The 11,982-nt window shown below is 50.1% G+C and overlaps 2 protein-coding genes across 3 annotated transcripts; both read left to right on the top strand.

The window, feature by feature from the left end:
• The first annotated feature begins 1,208 nt into the window (after positions 1 to 1,208).
• pim2 (Pim-2 proto-oncogene, serine/threonine kinase) lies at positions 1,209 to 3,893 on the top strand. The gene is made up of 7 exons (XM_028409684.1): positions 1,209 to 1,478; positions 1,781 to 1,881; positions 1,972 to 2,022; positions 2,354 to 2,562; positions 2,650 to 2,819; positions 2,905 to 3,081; positions 3,154 to 3,893. Exons 1-7 carry the CDS (start codon positions 1,415 to 1,417, stop codon positions 3,309 to 3,311), a joined length of 930 nt encoding a protein of 309 aa, XP_028265485.1. The 5' UTR covers positions 1,209 to 1,414; the 3' UTR covers positions 3,312 to 3,893.
• A 395-nt stretch (positions 3,894 to 4,288) lies between these two features.
• Positions 4,289 to 11,978, top strand: slc35a2 (solute carrier family 35 member 2). 2 transcript variants are annotated; one of them, XM_028409673.1, is made up of 6 exons: positions 4,289 to 4,638; positions 6,013 to 6,195; positions 6,898 to 7,049; positions 7,295 to 7,417; positions 7,494 to 8,068; positions 11,331 to 11,978. In XM_028409673.1, the coding sequence occupies exons 1-6, from the start codon at positions 4,575 to 4,577 to the stop codon at positions 11,356 to 11,358; spliced, it is 1,125 nt and encodes a 374-aa protein (XP_028265474.1). In that variant the 5' UTR covers positions 4,289 to 4,574; the 3' UTR covers positions 11,359 to 11,978. The 2 variants fall into 2 exon arrangements, with proteins under 2 accessions (XP_028265474.1, XP_028265472.1); XM_028409671.1 differs by lacking the exon at positions 11,331 to 11,978 and adding an exon at positions 8,661 to 10,140.
• Positions 11,979 to 11,982: the final 4 nt, after the last annotated feature.

Raw genomic sequence — 11,982 nt, 5'->3', positions numbered from 1 at the left:
TTCTGCTCTTAGGTGAGCAAACGGATCATGTACAAACGTTTTAAAGCTCCTGCTGTTCCAGCTCACACACAGCCGAACCATTCTGTGCAGACGCCTTTATTTTCCATCATGATCTGAAAAAGCCTCCAGCTTCACAGCCTGGAACCCCTCCCCCGTTGTCTTTCTCCTCTTCCTCCCCCTCCTCCTTCATCACCTCCATCATCATCATCATCATCGGACTTATTTAGCTGCATGTTTAATTGACCACGACCAATATCATCATAGAGAAAAAGCGACAAATAAAAAGGAGAGAAAAATAGAGAATTGTCATACTTATCCTCTTAATGATTGATTATTGTTGTTATTATTAATAATATAAGTTTGTTTTATTTTATTTTCTCGTTTGGGATGAAAAAACTTTTTTTCTTGGAATAAAAGAGGAAAATGTTTCTGAAAAGCGTCTGAATGCTTTGCTCCACCCTCACCTCTCGTCTTCATCAGCAGGACGTCCTGCGTACACAGTTCTCTGGATACAAATCTGCAGATTAAACACACGGAGACATAAACATCTGTCCAGCTGCTGATGAAGCTTTTAATTCCCAGACCAAAGCAGGAAAACTGTTGTAACTGTAGAACTCAGCTCGGTTTAATCCAGATCTGTGTCAGCCAGCTGCTGCCTCCAGGTGGAGATGAACCTGAAGGCAGCAGATACATGTTAGCATGCTAACAGCTAACTGTGTAATACCACAATGAACCACTACATGCAGTAATGAGCCACAGTAACATTATGACAGACACCTGCCTCCAACGTGAGCCAGCAAACGTCTCTGTATCTGAGTTAAGTTAGCATTCTTATGCTACACAGCTAGCAGCCACATGCAGCGTCAATAAAAGAGCTAGCCTGGCTGTTAGCCACTGTTAGCTGACTGAGAGGAGCAGTGAGTCTCATGCTTTATTTCAACCTTCATGTGTGGCTGACATCTTTATTGTGCCGGGAACAGGAAGCTGCACTCACACTGACAGGAAGCCGCGAGGCGCGAGGTGTGTGTGGGGGAGGGGGGGGGACTGTCGCTCTGTGACTTGATTTGAATATTCGTGTCATCAAAGGGAGCTTGAATCTGATTGGCTTATGATTCAAAACATTGAGCCGCACGCCTCGGCGCTGATTGGGCGGTGACGTCGGAGTGGGCGTGGTCACGGAGAGGCGGTTTAAAAGCGGAGGAAAACAATGAGGCGGGCAGAAGGCGCTCAGACTGACTCCACTCTGAACCGGACGTTCACGGCGGAACCGAACTTCTCCAGGTTTAAAAGCGGGAAACCCACGGAGGGAGACGGCAGAGTGCACCTGTTTAACCCGTTAAAACCAGCCGAGGTGAAGTTCTACCGCGCGCAGGATGGATTTAACGTGCCTCAACTGACCGAAAACTTCCAGAAGATGTTGGACAAACGCTCCGTGGAGCTCCGCGTGGAGGAGGAGGAGGAGGTCAGAGGGAAACACGGTGAGGAACCTGCCGGTAGAGCAGTTAGCTGCCATTAGCTGTAACCATGGTTACCGAGAGTTCACGCACTGGACATCAAAGGGTATAACTGAAAGACCTGTAGAACATGTTACCGTTCGGTCTGACGTCACTTCGTGTGTACAGAAGTTAAAATAATAATAATAATAACTTTATTTAAAAAACTGTTAGGACTGAATCACGTCACCTGCGTTAAGGTGTCCAGTTAAAATCTGTCTGGAGCTAAAGTAAGCAAAGGCTAACGGGAAGAAACACTGACCTGTGTGTGTGTGTGTGTTCCTCAGTGAAGGAGCCGTTCTGCTCACAGTACAGCTGTGGTCCTCTGCTCGGCAGCGGCGGCTTCGGTTCAGTGTTCTCAGGCCAGAGACGGTCAGACGGCCTGCAGGTCAGTCAGCCTGTGTTCATCCTGCCTGTCTGTCTGTCTGTCTTTCTGCTGCCGCCTCACACACTGACCACCTGCTTTTGGTCCCTGCAGGTTGCCATCAAACAGATTTCCAGGGACAGAGTCCAGCGGTGGGCCCGACTGGTGAGTGCTTATTACTCTGCCAGCTGCTGTTCAGCGCAGCTCCGCCCTCTGCTGGACGCTCGCTGAACTGCAGTGGTCGGTGGGCGGGGGCTGCCCCTGTGGAAACCTGTGATGTCACAGTGGGATTTTCCCTCCATTGGTCTTTCTGATTGATCGGTTATACCGGGGACCGCCCCCCCACCACCACCACCACACACAGACAAACATGTGACTCATAGCTACCTGTAAACTTCAGGAGCCTCTGATCAGAATTGATTGACAGGAAATCAGTAAAAAAAAAAAACAATCCACCGTCAGATTGAAAAAGTAATCAGTGATTCCTCTCTCTCAGCCAGGCGAGGTTGACTGCGTTCCCATGGAGATCGCTCTGCTGCAGCGGCTGTCAGAGGTCGGAGGTCATGCTGGTGTTGTGCAGATGCTGGACTGGTTTGAAGTGGAGGGGCGGGGCTTCCTGCTGGTGCTTGAGAGGCCGCCGCAGTGCCAGGATCTGTTCGACTTCATCACAGAGGGAGGAGCGATGCCAGAACGCCTGGCCCTCAGGTACCCACCGGCTGCGTGCCGCACCCCTCGCCGCGCTCCACGCTGCACTCCCTGTGTGCTCAGACGGTCTCTCTGCTTTCTCCTCAGACTTTTCCGTCAGATCGTGGAGGCGCTGCGCTTCATTCACGCTCATGGCGTCGTACACCGGGACATCAAAGACGAGAACATCGTGGTTGACACAAGGACGTTGGACGTCAAGATTATAGACTTTGGGTCCGGAGCGCTGCTCAAAGAGACGGCGTACAGCGAGTTCGAAGGTAAAACCTCAGACCAGGGTCTGCTGATTGTCACTTGAAAACTTTATTGATCAGTGGAGATGACACGGCCTCTGCTCCTGCTCAGGCACCCGGGTCTACAGTCCTCCTGAGTGGATCCTGTCTCAGTCCTACGAGGCGGTCTCCCTCACCGTCTGGTCTCTGGGCGTCCTCCTCTTTGACATGGTCTGTGGTGACATCCCATTTGTGCGTGACGAGGAGATCATCAAGGCCACACCCATTTTCACCAGGCGGGTCTCTAAAGGTGAGCAGAAGCCCCGCCCCTGCCGCAGTATAGTCTGTCTCGTGTCTGTGCTCACTCTCCGTCTCCTCGCAGAGTGCCAGTCTCTGATCCGCTGGTGCCTGTCCTACCGTCCCGAGGAGCGCCCCACGCTGGAGGAGATCCTATCTCACCCGTGGATGGAGGGAGGAGAGGAGGAGGAGAGGGGAGACCTGCAGGGGGAGCACAGCTCTCTGCCCAGTCAGTCCTTGTGACCCCCTAACTCTGGGTCAGAACTAGGACTGTGGAGGTTCTCCTCAGACCTTTGGACTTTGTTCTGGAGCGGAAGCCTCAGGAGTGTTTCACAGCTGTGTTCAGATGCTTCCTGTTTGGGGGCAGTGGCCTGGTCTCTGGTCTCAGGTCTCCAGGTTTTTGGAGTCTGTGTATATATTGTTGTGTGTTTGTGGTTCAGCGTGTGTGTGCTGTTTGACCAGCCCGACTCGTCCTGCGGGCTCCCGAAGTGCCGCCACAGGCTCATCACACTGGTTTAGTTTACAGGAAGTGATGTCACTGTAGATACTTGTGTATTGATAAAGTGGGTTGGTCACTTGGTTCTGTTTATTTACATTAAATAAGAATTTATGAATCAAAGACAAAAGATCCAGCTGTGGGGTAAAAGTGACCTCAGCGTTCGTCACTACTGTGACACATGTAAACATTCTGAGATTTTATTGTTCAGATTTACAGATGTTTTTGAAAAATATTTATTTTTATCATGCATTTTTGCAAACACGTTGTGAAGTTTTTAAAATGTGAATTTCTGAGTTTTCATTAAACAAAGATGTTTTCTATCGTGACTGCATCTGCATCTGACAGTGATGAGGACACACACACACACACACACAGGTGACAGTCGTCCCAGCAGCCAATAGGATCCCTCCATGCGCCACCCGAAGCAGAACAAGGAAGAGGTTGTTTTTCAGAATCAAAGAGGGAGAGAAGAGCGAGGTCTCACTCTGACAGAGTATTCACAGACTCCTCTGATTAAAGAACATCTTTTAAACTGACAGATGTTAATATATTTAGTCAAATATACCTGGAGGTAAAGGTGTTATTTAATATGACGAACATTTATATATATATAGTATATAAACAATATTAATAAATAATCGGTTTGATCTACGGTTTTTCAATCGTCGGTTCATGGTTTCTCCCACGGAGTGACGCTTCAGTGTTTGTCCCATCTCTGTAGCTGTGAAGTCTCTGAGTACTTCCTGGACACCTCAGACCCTCCGCGGTGAGTCTCGTCCTTATGGTCCCGGTGGTTCCTCCGGAGCCCCCCTCTCTTCTCCTCAGCTCCCGCCCACCATCGACCCCTCGGACCCGCCGCTCCCTCCCTCGCCAGCACGGACGGCCAGCCGGAGCTCGGTGCTCCGTGTGGGTCCAAAGCAGTGCGCGCAGCGGGGCTGTAGCTGGGAGGCTAGCGGAGCGTTAGCCGCACAGTCAGCGGGGTGAAGGCTCGGCCCTGGCGGCGCAGCATGGCCGTGGGGAACCACAGCAAGACGGAGGAGGAGAGGGGAGCCAGCCGGAGCCAGAGTGAAGGTGAGTGGGCTAAGAACGGAGCCAGAGCCGAGGACCCGGAGCGGAGACAAGCTGTCCCGGCCCACTCGGCTCTGAGCCCGGGTGAGTGAGTGTCACTGTGCCGCCGTGAGCAGCTGCGGAGTGTTTAGATTAACACGTTGAAATGTCATTAGTGTCTTTAGGGTTAATATGAAAACAAACTGCCTGCGTGTCTGTGGACAGCGCGGTGGAAGCTAGCTAACTAGCGGCTAAAGTATCCCAGCGGAGCCCTGATGAGGGCCGGTGGGTACACAGAGGTTGACCCGTCTGTTGACCCGTCTGTCGACCAGCAGTGACTAAACTAACCTGGATCCATGTTAGTGTTTGATGTTAGTGTTTGCTCGGCTGCGAGCTAGCGGGCTAATGTGCAGCAGCTAGCTCCACAGTTCACCAGTTCAAACTGCGGTTTAGACCAGATAGCCGAGCCGAGCCGAGCCGAGCTGTGACAGCCAGGTGTAGGTGTGAGAGGCTGGTGACGTGGAGGTTTGTGGTGGAGAACACACACAGGCTTGTTCCAACACACTCCTCCCCCTCCCCTCCTGCTCCCGGGCCTGGAGGTGTGCTCAGCGGGGCTCCTGCTCCTGCTCCTCCTCCTGCTCCTGCTCCTGCTCCTGCTGCTGGAGATGCTGGAAATACTGAACTCATGTTTTGTTGTGAGAAAGGCCTGAGTTCTGTGGCTGTTTTAGTTTAATAACACCCGGAGCCTGTGTGTGTTTTACTGTTTCTGGATTCTTCTTAAAAGGCTGACGTTCAAAAATCAAAAACAAGTTCTTATTTTATATATATATATATATATATATATATATATATATATATATATATATATATATATATATATATATATATATATACTGTATTTATGTACTGGCCTTTTTTGCGTTTTGTAAAATGACAGTTTTTTCATATCCAGACACAGGATGTTTTTTATTCTACTGTTTAATGGAGACCTGTTGCCAGCTGGAGGTTTGGGGTCAGGGTCAAACCTAGGGTTAGGGTTCCTGACCCCAAGAACCAAATGTTGAATGTATTTTAATACCACTGGGACCAATAGAATAGATGATGGTCCAGCAGAGAGCAGGAAGACAACAAAGCTCTGAACTCCCTGTTACAGCATTGCTGTTAGGTGCTGGAAAATGCTCCTTAGAATTGCTTGAATTTGACTCTGGAAGAGGTGTAGGAACCCTGACTCAGAAGCTGCAGGGCTGGGTCCACACAGGAGGGGCCCCTGGGACCTGGGACCTGAGAGCTAGATCCCAGGGAGACAGACGCGCCTCCGGAGCCCCTGTAGTTACTGTCGTTGGAGTCATTACTGATACTGTGTGTGTGTCTGTGTGTGTTGTTAATGCTTGTTCACAGCCAACAAGAGGTTGAAGTACATCAGCCTGGCGGTCCTGGTGGTCCAGAACGCATCGCTCATCCTCAGCATCCGATATGTCCGCACGTTGCCAGGCGACCGCTTCTTCACCACGTCGGCGGTCGTCATGGCGGAGGTCCTGAAGGTGCTGACATGTCTGCTCATCATCCTGCTGCAGAAGAGATGTAAGTGCAGGACTCGGAGCAGAGGTGTAACCAGTCAGACATGTCACATGACCAACAGGACGTCTGCTGGGCGGTGCCCCGAGTGACTCACTGCTCAGTGTGTCGACTTATTATAGTGATGTCTGAATACCACACTGAGCTCAGACCACACCCCCGAGACAATAACACCTGTTCACACAATGGCTACACCCACACAGACACACACACACTCACACACACACACACTCACAGACACACACACACATGCTCTCACACACACACAGACACACTCACACACACACACACACACACACACACACACTCTCACATACACACTCACACACGCGCGCTCACACATACACACTCACAGACACATGCACTCACACACACACACACTCTCACACACTCACTCACAGACACACACACGCACACACACACACTCACACACACACACTCTCACACTCACACACTCATACACACACTCACACACACTCACAGACACACACACACACACACACTCACAGACACACACACTCTCACACACACACTCACAGACACTCACACACACACTGACAGACACACACACTCTCACACAGAGACACACACTCACACACTCACAGACACACACTCACAGACACACACACAGCAGGTGGTTTGTGTGTCAACATCCTGATCAATTTTTGTTGGTGCTTGATGACCCGCTGTCTGTGTGTGTGTCTGCAGGCAGCGTGAAGGAGACGGTCTACTTCCTGGTGGACTCCATTGTGTTTCAGTACAAAGACACCCTGAAGCTGGCAGTCCCCTCCCTCATCTACACCCTGCAGAACAACCTGCAGTACGTGGCCATCTCCAACCTGCCAGCCGCCACCTTCCAGGTCAGCCTGATGGCGCTTCTTTATTTAAGGGTTAACTCCAAACGATGCATCATGTGGGCCGAATCAAAGCCAAATGATTTTTAAATGAAACCCGCAGTCCTTGAATGCATTGTGTGTGAAATTAGAGACAAGATTTCTGAACAAACTATTGGTCAGAACAACCAGGAAGTGGCTGACATGTGACCAGCAGGGACGTCCCTGTTGGAGGTTTGATGTGAGGATGTGACGGCTCCTCTCGCCCTCAGGTGACCTACCAGCTGAAGATCCTGACCACCGCCCTGTTCAGCGTGCTGATGCTCAGGAAGTCTCTGTCCAGGGTGCAGTGGGTGTCTCTGCTGCTGCTGTTCGCCGGAGTCGCCATCGTTCAGGTAACCTTCCCCTGGATGATGTCACGGTGACTCACTGGCAGGAGCGGCCTCTGACTGGCTGGTTGTCTCCCTGCAGGTGCAGCAGGAGGGGAACAAGGAGAAGTCGGTGGCCGACGGCTCGAATCAGAACTACATGGTGGGCCTGGTTGCCGTGGTGATCAGCTGCCTGTCGTCGGGCTTTGCCGGCGTTTACTTTGAGAAGATCCTGAAGGGGAGCTCCGCCTCCGTCTGGGTGAGGAACGTACAGCTGGGGATCTTCGGCATGGTGCTCGGCATGCTGGGACTGTGGTGGAACGACGGCGCCTCCGTGGCTGAGCACGGCTTCCTGTTTGGCTACACGAGCATGGTGTGGTGCGTCATCTTCAACCAGGCGTTCGGCGGGCTGCTGGTCGCCGTGGTGGTGAAGTACGCCGACAACATCCTGAAGGGCTTCGCCACCTCCTTCTCCATCATCGTCTCCACTGTAACGTCCATCTACCTGTTCGGATTCCACGTGGACCTGCTCTTCACAGCCGGAGCGGGGCTCGTTATCGGCGCCGTCTACATGTACAGTCTCCCCAAACCAGCCGGCGGGTCTTCGTCTCCGAGCTCGTCCTCGTCTTCCTCAGCGTTGCCGGACAGAGGCGCCAAGATGGAGGCGTTTCTGCCAAAGTCAGTGCTGGTGAAGTGATCTCTCTCTCGCTCTCTTTCTTTCTCTCTCTCTCTTCCCCCCGGCGTGTCCTGGTGCTCACTTCCTGTCTGCGCTCAGTGGGGTCAGAGGTCAAAGTGGGCGTCGTTCATTTGCTGCTGCTCGCTCGCCTGCTCTCGGTGAAGGTCTCTCCTCCTCCTCGCCTCCTGCTTCACCCTCTCCCCTCTAACCTCTGCTGGAAATAGTGGCACCTCCTCCTCTCCTCCTCACGTTTTACGACCTCCTTTCTGTCTCAGCTCACTTTGACCTTTTCCCAGCAGCTTCACCTCCTCCTTCTCTCCCACCTCCTCCTAACCTCCCTCTGGGCTCAGACTCCTCTAAAACCTGCAGACTCTGGACAGAGGAGAACAGGAGGAGCTTCTGAAACGTCTTTTTGTCTCTGCCTCTCTTCCTGTCTCCTCCTCCTTCCTGTGACAGAACAGGAGGAGTCAATGGGGTGCTGCTCCTCACCCCTCCCTCTGTAACTGAACTTGCTCCTCCTCTCTGGAAGAGGAGGTGGAACTGACTGCTTTAACCTCTCCTCCTGAACACTAACTTCTCCTCTGTCCTCCTCAGAGCTCAGGGAGCCGCCACGCCTCCTTCCTCTGCGTCCACCTCACACCTCACAGGAGCAGCAGGAGGAGGAGAAGGAGGAGGAGGAGCCACATCTGTGTCGCCCTTTCTGCCTTAAACTATTACTGACTGCATAAAGAGTCGCCTTCTACTGATTATTGATCATTTATTGGTTATTGTAGTGGAGGAGGATCTGACCTTTGACCTGCCTGTTTTCACTCTGCAGCCGCCAAACAATTAACAGGAGGACAGGTCGGTTTCCATGGAAACACTGAGCCTCCATCTTTAAATAAATCACCTGAAATTATACACCACAAAAAGCTTGAGCTCCCCCTGGTGGTGGGTCTGTCTGGAATGCTGCTGCAGCAGCCTGCTGATTGGTCTGCGGCTGCAGGGTGAAAACATGAGGTGCGCTCGCCGCGCTGTGGTCGCTCTGTGACGGTTTGTGTTCGGTGCCTTTTCTTCTCATCTGTACAGAAGCCATACAGCGCTGTACAGTTAGCGCTGTACAGTTAGCGTAGCTCTTTGTTCTGAGGGACATGAGAATGTGCTCATTGATTGGAGCACCTTTTAATTGAACCAATCATAATCCTGCTCTTTGTTTCCGTGGCGCCGCTCGACTCCTTAAGGGAGGCGTCCTGAATGTTTCTCTGTCGGAGCTGCTTCCTGTTTCTGTCTCACTTTGAGAGGGAGGCGTTCACCTGCAGGAGGCGCTGGTCAGCAAAGAGTCTGAGCAACCAAAAGATTCCTGCAAAACACAGAAGAGTAACAGGAAGTTAGCGACAGGAGCTAACTGAGCTAAACATGACCCAAACACTCGGAGGTTTATTAGTGGACTTGGAGGCGGAGACAGCAGCAGGACGTGAGCCCACATGTTGTGACGCTCTGTTCGCTGATTTGTTGCTTTATTTGAAGATGAAGACAAAACTCTGCAGGAAGCTTCAGACTGCAGCCAGAAATATCAATCAATCAGCCAGTCAGTCAGTCACCAGTGGATCGGTTCAGGGGGTCAGTTTCTACATGAAGACTTAATTTTCACTCAGATTTTATTCAACATATTTAAAGATAATTCATGTTGTTATTTTTAAAGCGGTTAATTCACAGTAACAAAGCTGTCGGTACTGAGACATAAGAAAATGTATTTAATATATATTTGATGGATATGAAACCTTTTACTGTGTGATGACCTGTGTGGCCACAGGAGGGCGCCACAGACACACAGAAACCTGAAGCAGGAGCCTCCGCCTGCTCACAGCGTCTCTGGAGGTCTGAGCCGTTTTCAGTGGACGTGGTTTAGGCGCCACCTGGCGGCGGTTTGAAGCCGAGCGTGCGTTTGTCTTCCTCTTCCTGTTGGTGCGGGCTCTGATTGGACGGTCCGATGGGCCTCTGCTCCACTGGTTTGCACTGGATGTTGATTTGTATGGACGACTCTGTAAATACTTCTTTTGGTAAAGTTTTCTATAAACACAGACGTGGACTCAGACTCTGGCTTTGTCTTGATTTGTAGCCTCAGCGGTAAACGAGCGTCCTGAGACTGAGACGCCTTCAGAGGCAGAAACCTGATTCTCAGGCTCATATTTTATAAGAATATGTTTGAAAACTTTAGATTTAAACTTTCATAAATGTTTTTATGTCAATAAATAAAATGTGACAAACAAACATTTAAAGTTTAAGATGAAATATTTGATATTTCACATTTCAAAGTATTCTTCACTAAAAAATGTTTTTATAGTTTTATATAAATGATATGAAACTAATTACTAATTATAACACCACAGATTTATTGAAGATGTGTTGAGATCACTGAGGTATTGATCACTGCCGGTCTTCATCTGAAGATATATGAACTGATACATATTTAAAACATAGTGACTGCAGAAAGTTCTCTGAACAAACTGATCATTACATATTTAACTGATCAAACCACAGGCGTCAGCTGATCAACTCCTCACAGTCAACAGTGGCTCCACCTGCTGGTCAGATCATTGGATTACATGATCGTGTTTAACAGTTTATTCTCCTTGTCCTCTTCCTCCTACTGCTCTTCCTCCTTCTCCTCCTCTTCCTCCTGCTCTTTCTCCTCCTCTTCCTCCTGCTCTTTCTCCTCCTCCTCTTCCTCCTCCTCCTGCTCTTCCTCCTTTCCCTTCTCCTCCTCCTCCTGCTCTTTCTCCTTCTCCTCCTCTTCCTCCTGCTCTTTCTCCTCCTTCTCTTCCTCCTGCTCTTCTTCTCCTCTTCCTCCTCCTCTTCCTCCTCCTCCTGCTCTTCCTCCTTTCCCTTCTCCCCCTCCTCCTGCTCTTCCTCCTTCTCCTCCTCTTCCTCCTGCTCTTCCTCCTCCTCTTCCTCCTCCTCCTGCTCTTCCTCCTTTCCCTTCTCCTCCTCCTCCTGCTCTTTCTCCTTCTCCTCCTCTTCCTCCTGCTCTTTCTCCTCCTCCTCGTCCTCCTGCTCTTCTTCTCCTCTTCCTCCTCCTTCCCTTCCTCCTCCTCTTCCTCCTCCTCCTCCTCCTGCTCTTCCTCCTCCTCCTCTTCCTTCTCCTCCTCCTCCTCTTCCTCCTGCTCTTCCTCCTCCTCCTCCTCTTTCTTCTCCTCCTCCTCCTCCTCTTCCTCCTGCTCTTTCTCCTCCTCTTCCTCCTCTTCCTCCTCCTTCCCTTCTCCTCCTCCTCTGTCTGTGCTTCAGGTGTTCCAGTAAAGAGAAGGGAAGCTGAGCCTGGTTGGATGAGGTCGGTCACAGTCTCTATGATCATGATGCTCATGATCAATACTCAATATGTCAGCAGAGATTATTGATACAAAACAAATCAGTCTGTTGAGATTAGATTAGATTAGTTACAACAGACTCATAACTTCATTCTGATTTATTACTTTATAGCATGGAGGAAACTTTCAGAATTAAAGCACATTTCCGCATTTTTACAGTTCTGACATTTATCAGCGGACGTTTGTATTTTTGTTTGTTTCTCTCTGAATCTCTTCTGTGCTCATGTGTCAGACGTGATGACTTGATTCTGTCATGATGTTCAGTCTGTGAACCGCATGATAACATGTTCACTGAAGACCTCCAAACATTTCAAACCTAACCTCCAGATGTTGGAATCCTGTTTGTTTTGATGTTTTTACATATTTATGGATTTTATGTATTTTTAAAACACTAAAGTGCCTCAAAACAAAAGTTCATGTAACTAGAGAATGATCCCAAAGACACCGGAAGCTTTTATTGTGAAGGTTTCCCGTGCTTCCTGTTTGATGTTCTCACAGTTTCTGCGTGTGTTTGCTGTGTTCTGCACCAGACGTCATCGCTCCGTGAAATAAACTGAAGTTCACTTCCTGTC

The sequence above is a fragment of the Parambassis ranga genome, chromosome 7 (genome assembly GCF_900634625.1).
Source record: "Parambassis ranga chromosome 7, fParRan2.1, whole genome shotgun sequence".
Lineage (NCBI taxonomy): Eukaryota > Metazoa > Chordata > Actinopteri > Ambassidae > Parambassis > Parambassis ranga.
Note: the sequence above shows the minus strand (reverse complement) of the source record. Positions and strands in the feature narration are given on the sequence as shown.